The following is a 26,658-nucleotide window of genomic DNA, read 5'->3' on the forward strand; positions in this document are numbered from 1 at the left end:
TGCCGCTTCAGTGGCAACACGTCCCTGTTTCCACTCGCGCGCGCTCTCCACACCACGCGCTCGCTCTTCTCCAGAAAACCCACAACCAACGACACGGATTTAAGCGTGGAAGCTTCGTTAAAAATGCCCTTAGAAAATCGGTTGTCGTGAAGGGAAGGGGAGCGAGCGACTTCTGGCAGACGTCCGTGCGTAAAGGTCGGCACATCGGAGCAGGTGCATGGATGGAGAGGACGACCAGCAGCGATGGATCTGACGCACGGATGAAGTGTGGCAGTTGAAGTAAGTGCGTAAAGATGTATCTTTGTTTTGAGAAGTATAAATATTTCCTTACAGCGATGCTGTATTGACCAAAGACAGCTTTCGATTTGGCGATGTTTAAAGCGTTTCAGATTGTCCGTGTATTCGCACCATTCACACAAGGCTTGGCACGAACTTTTCGTGCACTGATAATTGAGGCTAAACGTCAATCAACCATTTTGTATTTGAAAATATAGTCTAATATTATTTATCACTTTTACTAAAAAAAAATATTACATTTGTTAGAACCCACAGCTACTTGGCTGTAGTTGTTGGCAGTCACATCAGTCCCTGCAATCGGCACGTATTTTAAGCAATCTTTTACGTAACATAACTTTTTATTTATTCATTTTTATTTATTTGTATCAGCACGTTTACACTTGCGTTATAACTTAAAGTAAGACACTGCAGGTGTCCAATTTTTATGCACTTTTACGTTGAACCAACGCTGAACCAAAGCTGAACCAACGCTGAACGAACACAAGAATCATCACAGAAGCAGAGCAGGTGACACAAGTGAGAGATTTGCACACACACAAAAAAAAAACAAAACAACAAAAACATATTTGGCATTTTAATCATAGTTATATAATTATTATAGTAGTGCAAGGTTTTATTTAGAATTTCATAATTTCAAACTCTCACTGTCAGTTTGAACCACTTTAAACAAATCTGAGCCTTGGTCATTTCTTTGTGATTAGTTTGTAATTAAATGAGTTCTCACATTGACTTCTGTCATATAATTAAATATAAAAATAGCCAGTCCTTTGATTTTCTCTTTGACATGAACCGATCCAAAAGATTCGGATCCCACAAAGGCGCTGCAAGTCCCATCACTACCTTTAACTAGTCCTTGAGTTTACTGCTTAAAAACACATTAGTGAATGATTTCCCCATCTAGACCAGAGTCCAGTGACAGAAAATGTGATTTGTACCTTTGCACTAAATGCCACCTGCTTATGTCACTGCCTAAAAGAGCGATAAGCTATTCTGACAACACTTCTTTGTGACAGTCATAAATAAATACATACAAAATACGTACAAAATAAATATATACAAATACAGAACAACATACTGAATTTATTCAGCTACATGCAGCATAGACAGAACTGAATATGTGTCTGGTATGCTAATGTAAGATATTAACAGTGAATCAGATAATTAAAGCATAAAAAACAAGCTAACAAATTTACTCTCAATCTCACTATAAAATCACTAAATCCATTGGAATTCTTCATCCTCGGTGTTGCTTCTGAACAACTCTGCCCACTCCGGAGATAGATGAAGCACCGCGTCCTCTTCTGTGTAGCTGTCATCAGACTCAGCAGAATACCATTTTCTTTTAGGAGGCATTTTTGTTCAGTCTCAGATGTCTTTAAATTACTGTAATGTTGAAATTTAAAATTTTCAATAATACTGATAGATAGATTGAAACAGATATAGATATAGACAGGTGCTTTAACTGTGCTCTCCTATCCACAGATCTGACCTGTAACTTGGCCTGGTTCTGCACTGTGCATCTTCTGCACCTTTTAATCGAATAACATTTCTAAAGAGTCAACGCATGCCAATGCCTATAAACTGACTTATACAATTTATTTCAAATGTTCCACTTCTAATAGGTTGTGCATAATAAGGCTGCAAGACTAATCACAATCTAATCAAAATCACTATTTGAATGGACACAATTAGCAAATCTTAAAGGCTACTTTTTTTTTTAAGTATTATAATTTCAGCAAACAAAATATCCTGCCTAATCCAGCATTAAAAAAGTGCTAACTTTGTAGATTAGATCTGTACAAACTTGTTCTGAAATGTTGAATTGAATTGAACTATATATATATATATATATATATATATATATATATATATATATATATATATATATATATATATATATATATATATATATATATATATATATATATATATATATATATATACATATATATATATATATATATATATATATATATATATATATATATATATATATATATACATATATATATATATATATATATATATATATATATATATATATATATATATAGTACAGTACAGTGATTTTTTAATAATAGTACTTTCTTTTATATTACCATGTGTTATATATATAATCCCTCAGTCATCCAAGTAGGTTCCACAGTGGCCCGTGGGCGCATACAGTGTATACTCTGTGGTCTTATACTTCTGGTGGGGGTCTGATACAACTTAAGATCATTCTAAAGATATACAGGAAAGGTTCAATTCTGTCCCGTGAATGTATCTAGTATTTGGTGTTTGATACTTTTGACAACCCTACAGCTATTATTAAACATAAATAGCAAATCTAATTAGATTTTCTTACAATTTCCCCCAATTTGTGTAGCCTTACTGCATGAATGGTCTGTCTTTTAGTTTTTAATGACTGGAGTGGTATAACTTCCAAAGGTGGTTGGTAATTTATTCCTTGTCACAGATTTTAGCCTTGAGCTTGCCCACATTGACTCACATCAGCGCCTAGAATATACTAACTGGATATAACGGTACTGTTAAACATCTGTCCGTGTGGGTTTGTACATGGTCAAGTTTGGTATACCAGCCATAGCCATTCACTAAACCTCTCCAATTTAAGTCACTGTACAATTTAAGTCACTGTACCTGAAACTTATTATGCATCTTATGCATTCCGAGCATTCTAATTGTTCACTGCAATGAGTTTACTTTTCACAACTTTCAGAGACCAGAGTGGAGTTTTGCCAAGCAACTAGCGCTCTCCCTAATTCTTGGACCATAAAACGGTATAGGGTCTGCCAGCTGCTTGTCTCCAAGTAGATTTTATTCCTTTGCCTAAAATGGAGAGTCAGGAGAACAGGATTAAAATTATCTATCTTCAAGAACGCAAGCAGGTGGCATTTTGCTTTCAAACACCTGAAATGGAATAAAAAGCAAGATCGATCAGTTTAATGCCATACTTTGGAACATTCATGCCAAAGCAATAACATCTCCTTGGAGGCAAGCAGGTAGCAGGTGCATTCACGTCATAGCCTATTATATTGTTTCTTTGTTGGTCAAAAATTTTGCAACTTTTGTGAGGTAGTTTTTCTCAATCATTAAACCAACTGTGAGTTTCAGTAGCACAATAATATTGGAAAGGTATTCCAGTAAACTCTGGGCTTGTCAAAACATGAAATGTTGACTTTAAAGGTGTCTTATGTACATTTTCTGGTGGAGGATCCGCTATACCTGCTTGTCTCTATGGAGATGTCATTGCTTTGCCTGAAATGTTCCAGAGCATAGCTTTAAACTTGTCTATGTTGCATTTATTTCATTATGTCTTTTAATTGCTCAAAAATACCTTGAAAAAGATGCACTCATACTGTGAGCAATGCCAGATTGTGGGTGATTCCAGACAAGGCAATAACATTTCAATGGAGACATGAGAAAGATTACATCCTGCACAGAAAAACATGCCTGACAGCTTTGCTTGGAAATATTTGATTTTCAAAGGTTACATAGGTGGTAGTTACTAATGTAAATGTACTTGAGTAACTTTTAAACTTCTCAGAGTAGTTTTTTAGCAGCATACTTTTACTCCTACTTGAGTAATATTATTGTTGAAGTAACAGTACTCTTACCTGGGCAAAAGTCTTGATTACTCTTCCCACTGTGAGCAAGTCAACAAGTGACAAAAGCTTTATATTGACAATATAAATGATTTGAATATTTGTGCTTCTTGCACTGCTCTTTCAAATATAATTTAGTTCATATAATTTTTGTGTGTATCCTGATTTTGTACATCACTGAATATTTTGACCTTCAAATTACATTAATTTCAAATTATAAATCAGATGTTACATCCCGACAACTATTCTTTAAATTACTCTTACTTGAGAAGTAGTTTACCCAAATACTTTTTTACCTTTACTTGGACCACTACTACTATCAGTGTGTGGATGCAACTTTCTCAAGCTAAACTCAGACAAGACTGAAGTCATAGTCTTTGGTCCACAGAAACATCAAGAAAGTGTTAGCAGTCACCTCCAGTCTCTTTCTCTTAAAACCTTCAAATCAGGCTAGAAATCTGGGCGTAATAATGGATTCAGACTTGAACTTTAACACCCACATCAAATCAATAGCTTTTTACCATCTAAAAAATCTTGCAAAAATCGAAGTTATACTGCTAAACCAGACTTAGAGAGACTTATCCATGCATTGTGTCCAGTAGGTTAGACTACTGTAACGGCTGGTTCACTGACCTCTCCAAATGAACGTTAACACAGCTGCAGTACATCCAGAACGCTGCTGCTCGGTTCCTGACTAGAACCAGGAAGTACGAGCACATGTGTTCTGTGCTCAGGTCTTGGCACTGGCTCCTGTTGCTCAGAGAATAGATTTTAAAGCAGATCTGCTTATGTACCATGGCCTAGAACCAAAGTACATCTCTGACATGTTAGTGCCATATGAACCATCTCACATTCTGCGGATTTCAGGGACCGGCCTCCTACTGGTGCCCAAAGCCAGGACTAAACATAGGGAATCAGCCTTTCAGTTTTATGCAGCTAAAATCTGGAACAGTCTTCCTGAACCTGTAAGAAAGTCCTCTACTTTGACAATGTTTAAATCCAGGCTCATAATGGTTCTGTTTAGCTGTGCATACGACTGAACTGTTTTTTATTCTGGACTCCTCTCTTTTAATGTTAATTTTATGATGATTATTTATGTTTTGATTTGTTGTATTGTGATTTTAATATCTTTCTTATTCTGTAAAGCACTTGGAATTTCTTTGTGTACAAATTGTGTAACAGTTGTCCCTCACTATATCACGGTTGACCTTTTTGCAGCCTTATTGTTTCGCTGAATTTTTCAGTTTTGTATGTTTTTTGCCAGCCTTAAAACATATATAATAATTGTAAAAAATAAAGCTGACTACTTCCCGGATTTTGCCTATTGTGGGCTATTTTTAGAAAATAACCCCCTCAATAAATGAGGGACCACTGTGTACAAATAAACTTGCCTTGCAACATTTATGCAATTTTGTGGGAGGTTTTAGGCAAAACAACACCTCCAAGAACAGCAGGCTTTGCACGCTCCACCTATAAACTTGCATTGTGCCTTTTTATTATTTCCCTTTCTTACTTTTTACACACCTGTCTTATAATAAATCCAGGACTGGTGGCAGAAGATCTAATTACACTGTTAGCTTAGAGGCATAACCACTTGTCATTAACCCTGCCTTTTAATTTGAAGGTCAAAGTAGTGGGGGCGGCCATTTTATCACCTTGTTATTGACAAAGCAGAGAAACAAACTTGTAATAAATAGTGTTGTCATAATGCTAAAATTTCTCGATTTCGATACTAAGGAATCAATGCTCAATAGTGATTCTAATTCCACAATAATAATAAAAAACACACTCTTTATTTAGATAAGAGAATGGTATTTTCAACATTAAATTGTAGTACTTCCTTTTATATCACCATGCGGTCTTGTATCTGTGAATTCACTCAAACTTATACTAGTTTATGTGGTCTTATACTTGCTCTAATAAAGCTCTAAATCATTCTAAAGCTATTTAGGAAATGTTCATTTCTATCCTGTGAATGTCACTTTTTTAGTATCAATACTTGTTCAAATGAGTGTCCAGTTTCGATACTAGTTTTAATATTAGTATCTGATTTTTGACATTTGACAACCCTACAGTAAACTCAAAATGAGTACTGTATGGACTTATACATCCTCACATCACTAGCTAAAATGCTAGTTGCTACATTATGGTTGAATATAATTACATTGTTTTGCTTCTTTTGATACGATTTCTCAGAACTCCTGCTGGTTAATAGCACTGTAGTCTAGCATGAGTGCAGATATTAGCAAGCTTTTATACTCAAGAACATGTGATACAAGGAAGTAATAGGGTGGAGATTTGAAAGGAGACTTGTGGTACTTATGTGGAGTGCACTTTACTCAAGGCTCTAGGGGACTATATGGACATGTGATTAGCTTCAAACAAAACAGATTTATTTGAGTCTTAATGTGGATGGAGTAGATAGCTGTTTGTAAAAATGCACATATGTAGTTTTCCAGGAAAACCTGTTTGTTGAAATTTGTGTTAGAATTCTGGATATTTTTGGAGACATTGCCTTTGTTCTGACCTCTCTAAATGAAAATGATAACCATTATTGAACCCTCAGTACAGTATATACACAAGTTTGGGGTCTTTGTAAATGTAACACCCTATAGTTTTACCCACAGGTGTCAGAATCACTATTAGTATGTCTGGTAAGCATTTATACACTTTGGAACACACATAAAAAATATTTTTTTCTCATCCTCACCCAAATCTTTTTGTTAAAATTAAGGTGTAGAAAGCTGCAGTCAGTAGCTGGGGACAAAAATACACTATATCTCAACTGAAAATATTGTTGACCTCTCACATTTCAAATTTGAGGACAGTATCTATAAAAATGAGATTTTTTACACTCATTTTATCATTAGTAAATCCATGCATTTTATGGAGGGACTTTTGATGTATCCAAATTTTCTAAGCTTATCCAAATCGAGACATTTGGAAAACGTCTGGAAAAAATACTATAACCTTTGAATGCTTCAACCCACAGACATCAATGAGGGCTCTACTGAAAGCTTACACTTAGAGGATTCTGTATCTGCACACATATCTGCTCTATTACTGATGTAAATTTACATAGCATATCAAAACACAATATAAAATGTATATTTGTATATAAAATATAGTCAAAACAAGTGGTATGGGTCAAAATAAATAAATATTTACAAATCACACACTACAAACAGTGAACAAACGCACACACTTCAACACTGCAAAGTGAAAACACACTGTACATGATTATGGCTAGTCTTCTGTGTGCCAGTCATTATATCAGTCTCTTTGTTTCTGGAAGCACAGGGGTATATTGCAGGTTAAACATTTCATTGGCGTCTGGCATGTCACTTCTTGCACTTCAACCTAACTTGTGTCTTGTCACTGCCTGGGTTGATGTACACAAGGCAATGATACTTCTCTGTGCTTCCTTCTTGCTGCTGTGTTCTGATGCTCCTGCCTCTGCCAGCTCCAAGACAAGAGTTTCTCTAAAGGCCTTTTGGTGCATATTACCCTTTGATCTACAGTGTCCTTTATAGAGATTGAAGGTGATGGTAATGTCCACAAAATGGTTAATATATATATATATATATATATATATATATATATATATATATATATATATATATATATATATATATATATATATATATATATATATATATATATATATATATATATATATATATATATATATATATATATATATCTTGTACCGTTTCTTTGTTTTGTGTAAAACATTGTAATAGCTCCCCTCCCTGAACCGCCACCTTAACATGATGGATGGGTTTGAGCATCCTGGGAGCTATGTTGTCGGGGGCTCCATGCCCCTGATAGGGTCACCCATGGCACACAGGTTCAGGAAGACGGGTCAGACTAAGAGCGGTTCAGAAGCCCTTTATAATGAGTGTACAATCAAGGTTCGCTATATCGCCCGGACCAGCGTCACCGAGGCCCCACCCTGGAGCCAGGCCTGGGGTAGGTGCTCGAGAGCGAGCACCTCAGCCCGAAGGAGCGACATGGGCCATCCTCACGTAGACCCACCATCCGCGAGAGGATCCGTAAGAGGCCAGTGCAGAGAGATCTGGGTGGCAGTCGAAGTCGGGGGCCTCGACGACCGGATCTCCAGACATGAAGAATAGCTCTGGGGACATGGAATTTCACCTCGCTGGGGGGAAGGAGTCTGAGCTTATGCGGGAGGTTGAGCACTACCGACTAGATATAGTCGACCTCACGGCTGCGTGTCTTGGACACTCGGGTGAGGAGACGGGCAGAGCTGTCAACTGATCACCACCTGGTCGTAAGTTGGATCCGCTGGTGAAGGAGAAAGCTGGATGGACCTGGCAGGCCCAAGCGTATCATGAGGGCTGCTGGGAACGTCTGGTGGAGCCCTCTGTCAGGGGAGTCTTCAACTCACACCTCCAGGAGAGCATCTCCCTGGGAGGCTGGGGACATGGACTCCGAGTGGCCCATGTTCTCCACCTCTATTATCGATGCGGCCGCTCGTAGCTGTGGCCATAACGTCTGCGATGCTGGTCGTGGCGGCAACCCCCGAACCTGGTGGTGGACACCGGAAGTAAGGGATGCAGACAGGCTGAAGAAGGAGTCCTATCGAGCCTTGTTGGCTCGTGGAACTCCTGAGGCAACTGACGAGTACCGCTGGGCCAAGCGTGCCGTGGCTCGTGCGCTCGCGGAGGCAAAAACTCGGGGTTAGGAGGAGTTTGGGGAGGCCATGGAGGAGGACTATCAGACGGCCTCAAAGAGATTCTGGCAAACCATCTGATGCCTCAGGAGAGGGAAGCAGTGCTTCACCAACACTGTTTACAGTGCGGGTGGAGAGCTGCTGACCTCGACTGGGGATGTTGTCGGCCTGTGGAAGGAATACTTTGAGGTTTGGCTGTGAAATTTGAGAAACATTTTGGTATTTTAATGCATTTCAGGGGTGAAAATGTGCTTTTGCACAAATTAACTGAAATTCAATTAACGTTGCTTCACAATGAAAGCAAAATGACCTAAAAGGCAGCAACTATCTGGAATATATTCCTAGTAGGCTTTTAGAAAAAATATTATAAAGTATGGGAAATTGGACAGTGTTATTTTTCTTCCATGTTGATTTTGTATTGGACTGTGTACTTCTCATGTCAGCTCATTTCTGATTGTTGGTGACACATAAACATAAAAAAAATTCAGCTTTCAGGATGGTATCGCTGTACATGTCTGCATGCACATGCGCCTTGCTGAGGAAAACTGAGGATTTTCACATTGTCACACAAAGCTGTTTTATTATTTTTGGATGTTTTTATTGAAAAACAGGAAAACAGACGTGCATATGACAATTTAAGAGCAAAGAACACATTTTTCTGTCACTTTCATGTAACAAGATAAAGGTGTTGTTTTTATTTTTTATTTTTTTTAGTCTAATCATAAGTATTGTGCAATTGAAACTGGTTTTGACCCTTGTTAAAATTGTGATTGTTAGCTAACAGTTATGGAATTACTTCTGCTTATGTCACATCTGCTACCTGTGTCCAGGAAGCAAAATTATAAACTTCACCAAAATTTTAAAAACTAGAAATCATCGGCATGATATTAACTATGAAATGATTACTCTAACCTGTCATATGCACTTTAACTTCCCCATAATAAGACTTTGTGTCACCTTCCTTTATCAGCTTGCTCTTATATGGAAGGTAATGACAAGACCAGAGCGAGGGTTTTGATCCCTCAGCTCGCCCTGGCCCTGCTGTTTGTCTCATGGATCAATTGAATAAACACGAGGCTCTATGGTGTAGGTGTAGTTTTGCATGTATGCAAACATGACCAGGCACACAGCACGCATCTGATGGAGCTACAAGGATTTAGGCTGGATTACGGTTTCAAAATCTATTAAGTAACTGGGCAGAGACAGTCAATAAACAAAATTAAAAGTTAATATGTTATCTTAAACCTAACAAAAATTTGAATGAAAAAAATAAAAATCTGGTACAGGCCCTTTAAAGGTGCACTACGTACATATTCAAGATTCAGTATTGTCCCATGAAAATGATTGCTTTGCCTGGAATGGTCCAGTGTGGTATAAACCTATCAATCTTTCATGTATTCAATTATAGGTGTTTTTATTGTAAAAATACAAAAAAATACTTAGATGTCAGGTGGAGTCCCCTGCTTGTGTTCATAGAGACTGCTAATTGTAATGCCATTTTGTAGAACATTCTAGGCAAAACTACAGGGCCTCAAGAAGACTAGCAACCAACTGGGAGCTAATTGGGATCTAAATAGACAATAAAGAATGAAGAATAGAAGGTTTAGGGCTCTCCACCTAGAATGATAACAACACTTAAAAAATCCACTTTTGAACACCAGCATTTGGCATATTTTAGTGCACTTTTCTTCCTTTTTCCTTTGAAGGGTGTCCTCTGATAATGAGAGATCGAGTGTTATCACACGTGGCCCTTGTGAAGTTCTGCCTCCTCTTTGTGAGGCAGGAGCTAGTAATGTCTGGTATGGGGGTAGTAGAATATCGGCCTATGGATTAGTAGATTGCAGGTTCAAAATGCAGAGAAGTTGATACATTGGGTACTAATGCTGCATTCCAGTTTTCCTTGAGAGGTCGAATTTTCTGAGTTCCAACTTGTAAATTTATACTGGAACAACTCACGATCTTTAACTCCTACTTGGAAATATTTCAGAACTCAAAGCTGGTTCCAAGTTAAAAACTCAAACGTGGCTGTGCCCTGCGTGTGGATAAACTTTGATATCTGACAGTGACATTTACTTGCGTTATTTTGCCTTTAGTTGTTGCTTCTGTGAACCTGCGCCTGCAGCCACTGAGCCTCTGGAGTTATAAATGTGCTGTGATGCTCCATTATGCTAATACTGCTACCAAAATCAAAAATTCAGTCTCAAATGTTGATTTATAACTTACAGCTGTAATAAAAATGTCCAACTTAATACATTCATTTGAACTGATCATTTTGGCTCATTTGAACACCCCTAGTTTTAATGGTAGTTTTATGGCATGATTGTAGGTCTACATAAACTGTAATGTACTGCTAATAGCTTTTCCAACGCGACCTCTGGAACACCAAAACTTGGAAACCATTACTCTGAGATCTGAGTTCTGACCTCCGAGGATGAATGGAACACAACATAATACTGAAACTAGTAAAAAAAAAAAAAAAAAAAGTACTTATTGATGACTGATTATTGTAACACACCAGTTTGCTCAGATTAGACGTTATTTCCCCAAAGAAATTTGTGCATTCTGTCATTGTTTCCTACAATGGTGTGGACAATATACAAATGTAATACATTGCTTAAGAGAAGATAACAGCTATGTTCTGACCATTTTGGTTAAGGCCACATTTCTTATTTGTAGCCCCTTTCATCATAGGAATGTGTGACCCCCTCTCTGGGAGGTTTATAGAACACTGATGCAATCACATTTTTTAACTTTGCTTTAAATTTCTTATTTGTAGAATGTGTCACCTTAAGACACTAAGACACTATTCACTTGACTCTGCTTTGAATTTTTCTGGACACTGCCTTAACCTGACTGTATTGCTGTAACCGACAATAAAGATCTACAGAACGATCCCTGTGATTCTGCTCCTGTTCTTCATGCAACAGAACAGAAACCAACAATGGTCAACCATGATAGTATTGATCTTCTCTTTGTATAATATTTATTTTTAAACTTACTGTAACTGCAAATAAATTCAAGCTATTTTGTACCACAACTGAAGGAATTTTATCAATATTTAGTCACTGGTGTGTTATAACTCTTGGATTTGGTTAGAGGCTGCATGGCTTGGTTTTGCCAGCTATGTTTTTTACAAAGATTAAGAAATTTAAAAAGACAAGACAATGTTTGCAGGTTCAGCCCACTAAATTCAGTTTATTCTATGTTATTTAAAGGAAATTCTTGTGTTGTCATTTAAATTTTTGATTATATTTTAGATACAGCTGAAGAAAAGTATTTTATTTCTATTGTTAAACTGTACTGGTAAATCTATTTCTCTCTCTCTCTCTCTCTCTCTCTCTCTATCTATCTATCTATCTATCTATCTGTCTATCTATCTATCTATCTATCTATCTATCTATCTATCTATCTATCTATATATATATATATATATATATATATATATATATATATATATATACACACACACACACACACACATATATATATATATATACACACACACACACACACACACACACACACACATATATATATATATATATATATACACACACACACACACACACACGTACACACACACACACACATATATATATATATATATATATATACACACACACCATACTGTTTAATAACAGAGTGACAGTAGCTCAGTGTTTGGCAGTTCAAATCCTGGTCTGGACATAAACATCATTGACAGAGCGATCCATTAACCCACAGGTTGGCGGTGCAATTCCATCTCCCATGGATGAGGTCTGGCACTGTGTCATTGATGATTTAGTCTGTATCATTTTCCAATTTCTCAACTTTTGGTGTTCGTGTTAAACTGAGGAACAAATTGTAACTTATCCTAATCGTGACAGTGACACCTACCCACTGAACTCACCACCAGCTGCCTTGTCATCACATTATCATTGTATTATTCCTTTCAAGATGCATTTAGAGGCAGAGTGGGTGAGGCAGAATCAAAGGAAACTTGCATAGAGCATGTATCAAAGTACCTGCATTCTTACTTCTGTCTCAAGCAAAAGAAGTAAAAGTATGATCAATTCAATGCAGATTTAATTTTAAAAACTTTTTCTATCCTTTGGGTGGTCAAGTCATATGTGACAGTATCAAGAAGTCAGATTTTGAAAAAGTGTAGTCTATTAAAGGTGCAATGGTGTCTGCCATGTGCTTGTCTCCATGGAGATGTGATTGTTTTGCTTGGAATTCTCCATGGTTTGGCATTAACCTTACCTATCTTGCATGTATTAAATTACACGTGTTTGTATTGCTAAGAAAATGCATTGAAAAACATGCATTGTTACTGTGAGCAGACTTGCCTCTCAACAGATCTGACCTGCCACTTGGCCTTGTTGCATTACCTACTTTTGTCTCCATGGAGGTAGATGTTTAATGACTACTGCAGACAGCATCAAATTGTTCTGTGTCAGTTTGTGATCACGACATAACCACCACCCACAAGTCCGTCACATTGTAAGCATGGGGCCAGTTTGTGGAGAAATCTGTTTTGTGGTCTACAATATTTCATCCTTTCATTTTCTTCCGCTTATCTGGTGCGGCAGTAGTCTAAGCAGTGACTCCCAGACTTCTCTTGCCCCAGACACGTCCTACTCCTTCTCCGGTGGGACCCCAAGTTGTTCTTAGGCCAGCCGAGAGACATAGTCCCTACAGCATGTCCTGGGTCTTCCCCAGAGCCTGCTCCCGGTGGGACATGCCCGAAACGCCTCCCTAAGGAGGCTTGGTGGCTTGGACAGTTGAGGTGGCTTGGACATCTTTTCAGATGTCCAAGCCACCTCAACTGGCTACTCTCAGTGTGGAGGAGCAGCGACTCTCCTCCTGTGTGACCAAGCTCCTCACCCTATGTCTGAGTTAGCGCCCAGCCACCCTGCAGAGAAAATTCATTTTGGAAGCTTGTATCTGCGATCTCGTCCTTTCAGTCATTACCCAAAGCTCGTGACCATAGGTGAAGGTAGGAACTACAATACTTTTCTGCTGAATAATAGACTCTTTTTTGCTTTGAAATAATAGAATATGAAAAAGGTTTCTTGAGCAAGTCCCACAAAATCTTTTATTTGAAGGTGCTGTACCTAATTTTTACTTAAAAATGTGAAAAACAGAACTAGTTCATTTTGTGACAGTCCAGACTTATTCCTCACTTTCTTGGCACATTCTTAGCATAGAACTTATTCATTACAATGAAATAAGCGTTTTACACAACTTTCAGACATCAGAGTGTAGTTTTGCTGTGAATGGAATGTTAACAACAATTAGTGTACTAACAGCGTACCAGCCTTATTTCCTGGTTTTCGGTATATAAAAACTCTTTACAATAAGAATGCAAAGAATATGTGTGGTACCTCCAGTCTGTTCTTTAAAAAATTCAAATTCCCCTGGGGACTAGACACTGATGATGGCAAGGAGATCAGTAAGAAGATGCTGTAGTGGAGATGGAACTAAAATGGTAGAATGAGGAGTTGGAAGTGTTTTTTTTTTTTTTAATGAATGCTTAGAGAATAATTGGTTAGGAGCCACAGGTAGCAGGCAGAGGTGGGACTGACAGTGACAGGAGCTATAGCTACTGCTTATAACATTACCCATGGCTCAGAGGGTTACAACGAAGTACAGACTGACACAAGAATGACAAAAAAGTGCATCTTTTATATTACATGTATCAATAATACAGAAGAAATTGAGCAAGGGGGTTAACTGGTGTCCGGAGGAGAGTAATAGATAGTAAGCCAAATTATTAATTATTAGTTTGAACCTGACAAGGACCCTAGGCACAGGTTTCTCTAACTGAGAGGACTACCAGGGATCACATATTGCATTAGTCTCACTCGATTTACATCCAATATGAGCCCAGGGACCCATCTCCAGATTTTGAGTTAGTCTTGGTCACGACTACCTTAGTTAGAGGGTTTGACCTATCTGCATGTTTTGGGTCGACTGGAAACTGAAATGCACCCAGAGACAGGGAGAAACAACCCAAACCTGTCACAGAAAGGCCCGGGTGACTAAACTCAGAACCTTCTTGCTGTGAAGTGTGAGTGTTAGTTACTAGCCAACACAGTGCACACCAACACAGTGCAGGTTGACATGATACCACAGAGAGGTATGCTCCAGAAAGCACCTGGTGTCCAAAGAACATTTGACTTATTGTGGAGTCTTATTGTAGACCTGTATCTCCTCGTGGACCCAGGCCCGAGGTCAGATTTTAATCTTGGAGGACTCATGTGGGTCCCAAACCACAGCTGGCTCAGAGCTAATATAAACCCAGTGTTATGTAATGCTTTTCCTTTCAATCAAAGTCTTTTTGACAATTTCATGTATTATTAATTTCACTCTTGATGGTGGTATACAGGAGATGCATGCATAAACATGGCCTGGAAGGTCTAACCCAAGTGTCTTGCCCAAAGACACAATAACATATGTAGCTGGGATCAAGTCACCACTTTGACAAACACTCTTACTTTTATTACCTTATGTGCCCCGACCTTTTGCTAAATTTCACAATACAATACAATACAGCAGTCCCGTCTAGCAATGCCTTGGGGTGAGAAAATCTTAACAGCACTGATTGTGTCTTAAAAAAATGTGAAAAATAGAACTAGTTAATTTTAAACAGTTCGCAGAGTTTTGGCATGATGGTAAAGCTAATAACTACTATGACACACTCTTGACAATAAAATGTTTTCTTCTTAGATACACATAGATACATTTTGCTCAACTACATGGAAAACATGCACAGGACCTTTAAAAATTGTGATGAGCAAATGTTCGAGACTTTACAGTTACAATTACTAGTTACAATTCTTGTTTCTGTGTTTCTAGGTCATCAGGAAGTGAGGATTCCAACAAACCGGATATAGCAACTCTGCAATCCATCTAAAACACCTCCAAACAACTGCTTATCACAACCTTAAACTTTTTTCTACATCCAACTAACAATGTAACCACCATTCTACATTCTATTACACCCCCGTGCACTACAGATTACAAAGATGGCTGTCGAACAGTGGCCCTTCCTCACCAGCCTCCCCAACATCTCCTTCCCTGAATCCCTAATGTATGATGGTTACTTCCTGGACAATAATTCAGACTACAATATGACGGAGAGGGTCAACATTCACCAGGACACCACCAGTTCGGTTGTAATTACGTTCATCTATTTCGTGGTGTGCACCATCGGTCTCTGTGGCAATGCACTGGTCATTTACGTGATCCTACGCTATGCCAAGATGAAGACAGTCACCAACATCTACATCCTGAACCTGGCAGTGGCTGACGTTTTGTGCATGATGAGCTTGCCATTCATCGCTCTGCAGTTAGCTTTGGTGCACTGGCCCTTTGGAGAGGCACTGTGCCGGGTCATCATGAGTGTGGGTAAGTGAGAATTCTTGGATTGGACAGTTTTTTGCAATCAAATTGTTTCGGCTCGCATCCACAAGCCATTTTCAATTGGATTTTTTTTGGTTTGAAGTACCTTGACTGTTCAAAGAGGGATTTTCTTTTTTTCAAGCAGACCTATTGAGCAAAATTGACATCTTAGATCTTTTAACCATGATATAGTTGTTTCCTCTTCTCATTTACCCCATCAAAAGTTGTATTTAGCATACGAGTTTAAGTAATTGTTTATGCCCTCTGCTATGTACTTACTTTGCCCTCCAATTTTATTTTCTTAGTCTGTGATATGTGTAGGATTCCTCAGTATTGTGTAGTCATTTTGGCACAAATGGAAAAATAATCCACTACTCACTAGCGTAATCTACTAATCTGCAGGTATCTATAGGAGGTGCCAGCAGCTACATGGCTCTTTATTGTAGTGACATTTACGGCAACGTAAGCTCCCATCTCTGACCTGGAAGTTAGCGGACTTTCTTCTTTTACATCAACATTATGATTTAAAATGTCGAAATAATAACATGATCCATGGGTGTCATAGGTTATCACTATATAGCATACAAAAGCACAACGCAACGCAAAAATTGAGTGAAGATGTTCCAGCTTCAGTTCTGGTCCAATTGCTGGTGGACACTGACTTATATCTATCTGTATCTATCTATATCTAACACATCTATTTGTTTACAGTTTCTGTTTGTTAGCCAGGTCTATTGAACTACACTAAGTGTCAACTGAGCCTGAGCCATATTTTCCATAGTCGTTCAGGCCCCTAATGGGTGCTCTCACAACTATTAGCATAGTGGCTATTACTATTGTTTTCATTGTTTTGATTTGGGTCTGGGGATGGAGTTACAAATAGGAGATTCCTGTTCAAAGATGAATTTGTTGTTTCTAACAAAAACTGCCTCTTTAACTCCCATCTAAAATCTTTTCTTTTCTTTGGCGAAGATCTGTACCTCACTATCTTCAAAGGAGCAGTTAGTGGCTTTGAGATAGAGTAGAACAACTTACTGGGGTCCTGTGCTGCTCTTGCAACGGTGTTGGTACATTCTCTTATGGAGTGACTGTTTTGGTTCTCCAATGTAACACTCACTGCACTCTTCACTACACTGGACGGAGTAGACCGCATTACTTTGCTTATGGTTCTGGGTTTGTCCTTTGGGTGAACCAGTTTCTTACTTTTAGTCCAGTTGTTATCCACATAGCGATTTCAATGCGTGTGTAAAATGCCTGGAAAAGAGGCAAATGGTTCCATATATAAGTTAACAATAATAGGAGAGACTGGTGAGCCCATGGCACAGTTGTGGATTTGCCTGTAGAAGTTTCCTGAGGTATTTAAACAAATGTCCAATATTTGGCAGATTTGTTCAGGTGACAGTTAGTTTGCTCTTTTATCTTAGTATCTTGTAGTAGTCATTATTCTCAAGTCCCTGTCTGTATGTCCCTGTTTTTATGCACCTTACTGATACCATCATGCTGCTACAAGACTGTCATGTTGTACTGAAACCACACTGGGTCAATGTTTACACTGGGGTTTAAGGGTATTTATTATTTATGCACTTTATGGGATGCTCCAAACACAATTTCGTTGTTCTTTTGTGACAATGACAAATAAACTGAACTGAAACTAGTAGTCTGCTCTTTGCTACCTCCACAGCTAGTGATATAGGTATACAAGTGAAAAGATAGGTCACATAAAAGGAAATCATTGTTTCATTTGGGTCAAATTAGAGACGCTTGACTTTGCTAACACATGTTAGCAAAGTCTCAATATGGTGCTCCCTGTTACCAACCAGAGGAGCGAGGATGATCATCAGGTATTTTGCCACAGAAACTGTATACAAATAGGTGTGTTAGTTTCAGTTAGCTCCTCCCTTCAGATATAAGAGAGTGTCCACCATCACTCTACCACCTTCACTCTAAAAGTTTTGTCTAGCTAACAGAATTTAACCTTCATTTTGCTATTGATCATACCTGTATGGCAGAGGGATTACACAGATACACAGAAGCACAATATGTCTTCTTTCACAACAATTGCTTCCTTAATACACCTTTCATATTTTTCCCACTGCTTAAAAGAACTCAGAGTAGTATAAATCCCAATACCTCAAACCAGTGCCATCAAATAGAAAATGGCTTGTGGATGGGAACTGAAGTCTTAATTTCAGTGTCCAGATACCACTGAAACCTTGAGCCACTTCTGGATGGATGAGGGATTATACCAAAGAGATATTTTATGCAAAATCATTTATTTAACATCTTATGATGGTTTCCTAGTCAACACTTGGATTGGTTTTCCTAAAAGAGACATTTAGAGAAGGTTTCAGTGAAAGAAGTGCTTTTCTATTTCATGTATCATAATGAAATCGCCATGTCCTTGTTTACTAGATAACATCATTATGTGTCGTTATACCCATATTGTAATTTGTTCAGTTTTCAGAACTGTTAAGTATCTTGTTTAGCATTTGAATGACTTGAACTCTCCCTCAACCATGGTGCTTCTGTTAACAGCTGGTAAATTCAATCTCAGTCCACCATTTCTCTTCAAATAGGAATTCTCTTCCTTTATACCCCCTTCAATCTACCTTTTCTCTCTGCTTAAAAGGGGGGCAGTACCATCAAATTGGAAGTTGCTTCTATATGGGGCTGAAATTAGTTAATAGTAAACACAGTGTCCACATGACCACAACTGAAACCTCTACTTTGAACCACTGCTGGACGAATGAGGGACTACACTGTCTAAAAGAGACTCCTAAATCCCACCGGTCAGCAAGAAATAATTCAGGAGTAAACCAGTTTACTGAGAGCCAGTTTGTGTTAGTAAACTAGCACAAACTGGTTCTCAGCTTTTGGGTACAAAAGAGGACTCTGGTCCAGAGGTTCAAAACTCAGAGAAAACCAGGTCTAATACAGTTGTAACACAAAATCTTAAATGTACTTCACAATAATTAACTGATTTTGTTTATGTTAAAAGCACTGTACCTGATTTTCACTGTTTAACAACATGAAAAACAGAACCAGTTCATTTTAAATGGATCGCAGTGGTTCCTCACATACTTTATGCAGAGCAACCTAATAATAAATACCATAATGAGTTTCTAAGCACTTTTCACAACTCTCAGAGACCAGAGCAGCGTTTTGCCCTCATATTAAAGCTAATAACAACTAGCATGCTAACCATGCACTGATTCTCAGACAAAAAAAAAGCTTTATAGTTAGATACAGACAGTGCATAACAGACTTTCTTTGAGCTGCTTATAAAATATATCTGTACTGGGTCATGACAAATCTTGCTCAAATAAAGACTCTTTAAATGTATTCAAAATGCAGAATTACATATTGATAGTCTCCCTGCTAGCTCTTTTCTTTTCAGGCTCTTTCTCCAGGCAAATCACACACATTATTGCTGTTTGAAAAATAATGGCCCTCTCCTGGTACTATTTTCATGATGCGATCATTTAAAGTTGCAGAGAAAGCACGACCATAGGAAGACTGATCCACAAATTGCTCAAGCTAATGGACAATGATTGCCTCAAATGATAGTCATGATGATAAATACATCAAAAGTTCTGCCTTGATCTAATACGACTCAGTAAAACTCTGTTGCAAGCCCAGTGTGGTATTACTGCCCCTTTAAGGTTTGTTACTGTAAATGTCATACCAACAAAGCACTGCATGCTTGTCAGCCCCTGCTACGGATAGTTGGAAATCAAGTCACACAAGTGATCAAGAGCAAGTTTTTTTTCAGTTGTGCCAAAAAGGTAGTGATGTAACGTTCCGTATTGAGGCTTTGAAGCATGTGCTTCGAAGCCTCAATACGGAGTGGGTGTTTCCGTAATGCTTGTATCAAGGCTTGCTTCATTTAGGGGAGGAGCTGAAAATGATGACGTCCGAAACCTTGCTGCCTGGCTGTACCACGCGACTGATTCAGAAAGTGGTTCGCATTTTGCAGCGAGTTTTGACAGTGATATAAACCCCTCAGGCTTCATTCAAAATGTGGCCGTTTGATGGAGAATTGCGGTCAGTGAGAGTTTGGAGACAGTTTGGATAGAGTTAGAGATAGTTTGGAGAGAGGTAGAGATAATTTGGAGAGATTTTGGAGAGTACTGGGAGAGACAAAATATGTCTATACCCATTTATAAAAGTTAGCAGTGGCATTCTTGTTTATGCCTACCTCATCTGTGCTCTGTGAGGGGGTGTTTTCCAAAGCAGTAGAAATATTGTCAAAAAAAAACAACCTTCAAGAAGCTTTGCATTGGAGTGAACCAATTGGATGAAATGCTTCAATGTTTCATGAAGCTTCATCACTACAAAATGGCTACACAATGCTGTCAAATCCTACACGTATCACCGATTAAGAAAATAAAATTGGAGAATGAAGTAAGTACTCAAACATGAATGAATCACGGTAAATTCAACTTCGAGGGTGAATAAGAATCAACTATAACATGGTTAAAGCTCTAAAAAGTCAATTTTGTATAATAGGTCTAATGTTCAGTCCAATAATTTACATAAGTGGCTATGCTTACATGTACACCACATAGTATCTGATCATTATCTGATTTCTGGAGATGTCATGTAAACAGTTACATATGATGTGAGTGATCTGATTTCTTTCTGATGTTCACATCTGTGAAGGTTTTGACAAGGAAAATTATGCAGTGAAGGGCAAACTAATGTGGCAGAGACAAAAATGAAAAAAATGTGTTAAAGACTGGAAGAGTTATTTTAAAATGCATTGTACTTTGTCTACTAAATACACATTACTCTAAAAAGCTTGAAATTTACTGACTTGTGCACAATGACCATTATCTCTCTCATATGTTTTTTCAACTCCATAAAAAAGTTGGCTTATTACAGCTGGAGTATTTTCTTATTTATTACTTATTCTAAGACTGGGCATGTTAATGGGTTTTATTGCGTTAACTCAAAAAATAATGAAACATGATTAACCTGTTTTGTTTCATTTACACACATTTGTTATTATTAGCTTGTCTACATCTGCAAAGATCAAAATGCTGTCATGTCATGAAGCAGTAGTCACCTGCTACCTTTTAGTTTTTGTTCAGTAGAAGTTTGTTAGCTTTATTCTAGTGAAGGTGTATGGAGCCTTTCCTGTGTTACTGTACCACATCACAGGTTGGGAGTGTTTTCTGAAGAACTCATCCTAAATATGTAGGGTTTGTGTGTTAAGCATGTGTGAATAAAGCAAAATACAACTCTAAGTATGTTTTTAATGAGGTAACAATATTTTAGCTTTGCTAAAAGCTCACAGCGGTCAATTTTGCATAATATAGGACCTTTAAAGTTACTTCCTTCAAACTTTTGGTACCTTTAACCTCCACTACCAAAGCCCCCTATTTAGTGTGCAACTGATGATAATTCCATTCAATTTTTCAGTCTGCATCAAAAAAACATCTACTTCACTTTGAAACCTGCTCAAATCTTGCCATTAAACTTTTAAAATGCAAATCAGATATTCTCTCATTTCACAGTAGGCCACCGTATCTCTTGGCGCGTGACTTTTAATTAATGCATTCAACGCGCACTTCCTTCCTGTCTCTAATCCTCTGCTCCTACCTTCCACCCCTAGATTCTCTCAACCAATTCACCAGTATTTTCTGCCTGATGGTTATGAGCATCGATCGCTACTTGGCTGTGGTCCATCCCATAAAGTCTACAAAATGGAGGAAGCCGCGTGTCGCCAAGCTGATAAATCTGACCGTGTGGGGGGTCTCGCTCCTGGTGATCCTGCCCACCATGATGTTCAGTGGGCTGGATATTGTTCCGGTGTGTGGGATCGTCTGGCCAGAGCCTCAGGATGTCTACTACACAGCCTTCATCGTCTACACTTTCTTCATTGGGTTCTTCATCCCCCTGGCGGTCATCTGTATGTGCTACCTGCTCATTATCATCAAGGTGAGGGGTACGGCACAAACATCTCCCATTGGGACAAAGATTATCCTTTTAAGTTGCATCTAGAATCACCAAACTTTGTATTCCAAACAATTTATTATTTTACTGAAACCCATAGTATGTAACTTTTCAGCCAAAAAAATTGACTGAAATTAAAGCAGGGTTTTTCTGTTGTGTTTATTGTACTGAAAAACATTGAAAAATGTGTTCTTAGTGTGAGCGGGCTTGCATCTCCACAAACCTGATTCTTATTTGGCCTGCTTGTTTCCGTGGAAATGTTATTTCACTGGCTATCCTCTACTCAATGGCATAAAACGTATCTATCCCCATGAAGAATGTTCCAAAGTGTGATTTTTACTATTTATAGTGCCATCATCAGCACATAGATAGTGTTACATACTGTATCTTTAAAAAGTTACATAGTGTAGCTCATGCAAAATGAACTTTTTTGAGGTTTAAGCCATATTATTCTGCCCCCTTGTCAAAAACATGGAGTTGTAATTTTGCTTGATTTGCAGTTGTTTCATGAATCCATTAATCCAAAGTAGACTTCTCTGAGCATTCAAAAAAGCACTCCAAAAATGAGTCAGTTTTCAGTAAGATTTAGTTTACTCAAATACTACATAAAATATCCAAAATCCCCTATATAAGTGTCACCAAAATAAACTAAAAAATTCTATAAATTTTGTAGCTTTATATGTATGAAATATGAGCAATACCATTTTTCCACATAATTGAAAATGTATAATACATTTTTAAAACTTTAATGTTGTAATCAAATCACAGTAGAAGTTTGTAATTGATATTTTTAAATTGTATACTTTCCTATTTGTTTGCATTGCCCAAATTTTAAAAGCGTCCCAATCCATGGCTGTCTCTTCTAGTATCTGTACATACAAACACACATGACAGCGCTGTATTGCCTGCTCTGATTGGCCAGAGCTCAGAGAATATGTTACTAAAACAGGGCTAGGAAGTACTTTATACTTTTACTTTAGTGTACTTTCAGCCGCTATACTTGTAATTGAAAATATGTTTAGCCACTGTGCTTTACTTGAGTGTAAATTTCAGTACTCTTTCGACCACACACTTAACAGTAGGTTGACTGATGTAGCTGACCTTTTCAAATATGGAGTGATAATTGAAAAACTATGAATCGAGTTCCTTAGAGACTGAAAGCGCAGGAGCTGTGTAAACACTAGCTTATTATAATGCTGTTTATCATTGGTATGTTTATTTATGAATGATTGTTGTGAATGACAGGAGAGACGTGTCAGCTGACCACACGTCCATATTTACCCGGTCAGTACTACCATACATATGCAAGGCCTCAGCAGGGTGCATGGCTCCAAAGACTGCAGTAGTCTGCTAGTGCTGCATATCAAATCCATCTGGACTACAGACAGCCAAACAAATGTAACAAAACCAGACAGGCGAGCAACACACAGGCCCTAATTAATCTTGTTTTTGTTAGACAGATGAATAAAGTTGTTCATTTGATCATTAAAAACACATTCAAGTAAATGAGAAAATCAGATGCAAGCCTAGGCATCTTGATTGCCTTAAGCCATAAAGCAAAAATAAAATAAAACCCAATACTTGTTTTCCTACTAATGATCGCTCAAGATATTTGTTTCAATATGTTTCTTGTTATTAGAAAAATTAACCCTAACCTCAGCCAACATAACACATGAATGCTTTCCATTCTAGTGCATTTAAGGCCACGGTACATAACTTTTTAGCCAAAATATAGACTAAAATAAAAACAGGTTTATTGCACTGAAAACATATAAAAACATGCATCTATACTCCAAGAAGGCTTGCATCTCCACAAACTCTGGAGAAGAGCCACTCAGGTTTGTGAACTCTGGCTCAAGTCTCTTCCTGATTATTTCCAAAGAAATTGTGTTTCTTTGGCTATAATATTCCACAGTATAAACATGAAACAAATTTATCTCCATGGAGGGTGCTCCTAATATTCAAATTACAAAATCTTGTCAAATTAACAATTTTTAATACAATCTAATACTAATCTAAACATGATATAATTTTGGCTGTACAGTCACTCTTGTAGTACTGCACAGCCCCAATCTTGATGGTTCTGAATGAAAGGATATCAAACAAATTGCTGTATCTATTTTAATGGAGCTTGAACCTTAAACGGAATCTTGCTTTGTTCCAGGTGAAATCGTCAGGCATGCGTGTGGGCTCCACCAAGCGCAAACGCTCGGAGCGCAAAGTCACCCGCATGGTGTCCATCGTGGTGGCCGTGTTTGTCCTCTGCTGGCTCCCGTTCTACGTCTTCAACGTCACCTCGGTAACCAGCTCCATCAAGCCCACCCCAGTGGTCAAGAGCACCTTTGACTGTGTGGTGGTGCTGGGCTATGCTAACAGCTGCGCTAACCCCATCCTGTATGCCTTTTTATCAGACAACTTCAAGAAGAGCTTTCAAAATGTTCTGTGTCTGAAGAAAGTGACTGGGTTGGACGAAATAGAACGCAGTGACAGCAGGGCAGACCGGAGTAGAATGGTGCATGATGCTGTTATTATTGGCGCTAACTTGGAGACTCACAATGCGTCCTTGTTAAATGGGGAATTGCAGACTAGCATTTGAACTGATGTTTACGTTGCTGGACAAATATGGAATATGATGTAATGATTCCTACAAATGGTAAAGTCCAAACCAAAACCAACAATTTTCAAGCAGGCTACTATGGTTCACTGAGTCCCATTCAATATTGGGTTAGTGATGCAATGTTCTGTCAACTTTGCACCATGACCTTGAGTAAAACAATTTTCAATACTGTATGAGGAGCTAATGCCGAATCTTAGCATTAATGTGCTCTTGCTACCTAGCAGCAATGAGAAGTCACGGCCAACTTCGGGGCAGAATTCATATCTTCATGGATTCTATTGGATTGGGGAAATTCAGAAGGACATTCAGAAAGTTGCAGTTCTTGGGACATAACCAGATTAATTCGCCAAGTCAGTTCATACAGCTCAGTGGAGAGGAGCCAAGGAAAACAGCTGTTCTGAAACTTTGTGATATGAAGTGGAAGTCATTAATAGAGAGCAAAAATTGATAATGGAGGAGGATGCTGCTGTCATTGTGTCATAAAATTGTACATTGACTTCAACATTGATGAAAGAAAGCGGTTCTGGCCTTGCACACATGGAAACCTGTACATAAGAAATATTTTACTCAACTTTACATTGACTGATCTTTTCATTACTTCTATATTGTAGCTTGCGTATATATAAAGACCATGAGTGTGCTTCACTAATATTGGCATCTTTGAATTAAGAAAATAGACAGACACATCAATTAAAGGATATTATCCAAAAGAGCTTTAAGCCATGCTATAATTTGTTACCTCCACCAAAATATCGGAGTTGTGTTCTGTTTCATTCGCACATCTCTTAGTGACCCTTTATTATTAGTCTACATCTCCAAAGCTCAATAAGCTCTTTTTCACCTTGTGATGTCATCAAGTTGTAGTTTTCATGCTAACAGCTACCTTTTACCTTTAGTTCTGCAGAGATCGACAATTCCAGGTCTGAAATCTTCCAAATGATTCTAGTGAAGGGGTATAGAGTTTAAAAACACTTCCTGTGTTACCGCATGACATCACAGATTGCTTTCAATTTGAGAGGAGAAAACAAATAAGCAACAAACCTAAATAAGCAAGATTTGTGTGTTAAACATGTGTGGCATACAAAGTAAACTGTAAAAATGATCCTAGATATATGAAGTTTGAATAATAGACCCTTTTAAGAGTGACACCTTTAGAATAGCTATGCACATGTTCTGTCTAAAAAAACAAAAAATATTCATTTTGTTTTATTGTAAATACATTGGAGCCAACATATGGAACAGACTTTTTTGAATACAGGTGTTGTTGTTTTTTGTTTTGTTTTGTTTTTTACAGAAAATGTAGTACATTTTAAACTGCAGTGTTCCAAACTAATTCCTTTCTTTTTTAACACAGTCCTAACATTACCACAATAAATGTGTAACCTTGTTTCAGAACTTTTCAGGGGTAAAGCAGACTTTTAATGTTATAGCATAGCTAACACAAGTAGTGCACCAGCAATAAAAATGGTTTATAATTGTTGCATATTACGGTCTGATTTGGGCACAAAGAGTTGCTTTTACAGTATCTGCATACAGTAATCTAATCATTTTGATGCATTTTGTGGACAGTAAGTTTTACCTCTATCACCACCACTTTCTTCAAAGATGCCACTTGCTACACTGTGATATTAAAGCATACTATACTATACTATACTATACTATACTATACTATACTATACTATACTATACTATACTATACTATACTATACTATACTATACTATACCTATATGTGCACCACTGTAAAATAAGCATTTCTGCTGGGTAAATGCTGTATGAAACTTTTTTTTTTATTATTTTTACAGTCAGTAGGGATAGTGAGCTTGGCTCTACTCCTCCATGGATTAAGACATCTTCACAAGAAATAAGATATGAAAAAAGGGTACATTAAATAACACATTAGAGATCACAGTGGGGGAGTTCTCCAGGCCATACGCTCAAAATATTTGATCACATATTCCTGTGAATGGTCCGTGTTAGTTTAATAGCACTCAGCTCTAATGAGGAGAAATGGTGAGATGTGTTGATAATGCAGTGTTATTTTTAGTGTTGATTCTATTTTTGAAAATACAGCCACGAATAAAACAGACACTTAAGAGTC

General features: G+C 37.8%; 1 protein-coding gene across 1 annotated transcript; it reads left to right on the forward strand.

Annotated features, from left to right (window-relative positions):
• On the forward strand, positions 1–26,658 carry LOC117387532 (somatostatin receptor type 2-like). The gene is made up of 4 exons (XM_033985052.2): positions 1–279; positions 15,439–15,990; positions 21,602–21,927; positions 24,107–26,658. The coding sequence occupies exons 2-4, from the start codon at positions 15,609–15,611 to the stop codon at positions 24,536–24,538; spliced, it is 1,140 nt and encodes a 379-aa protein (XP_033840943.1). The 5' UTR covers positions 1–279; positions 15,439–15,608; the 3' UTR covers positions 24,539–26,658.

The sequence above is a fragment of the Periophthalmus magnuspinnatus genome, chromosome 19 (genome assembly GCF_009829125.3).
Source record: "Periophthalmus magnuspinnatus isolate fPerMag1 chromosome 19, fPerMag1.2.pri, whole genome shotgun sequence".
Taxonomy (NCBI): domain Eukaryota; kingdom Metazoa; phylum Chordata; class Actinopteri; order Gobiiformes; family Gobiidae; genus Periophthalmus; species Periophthalmus magnuspinnatus.

Coding starts and splice junctions, on each gene's coding strand:
- LOC117387532 (XM_033985052.2), top strand. CDS start 15,609: ATGGCTGTCGAACAGTGGCCCTTCCTCACCAGCCTCCCCAACATCTCC. Junction 15,991..21,601: donor CCGGGTCATCATGAGTGTGG/GTAAGTGAGAAT, acceptor TTCCACCCCTAG/ATTCTCTCAACCAATTCACC. Junction 21,928..24,106: donor ACCTGCTCATTATCATCAAG/GTGAGGGGTACG, acceptor GCTTTGTTCCAG/GTGAAATCGTCAGGCATGCG.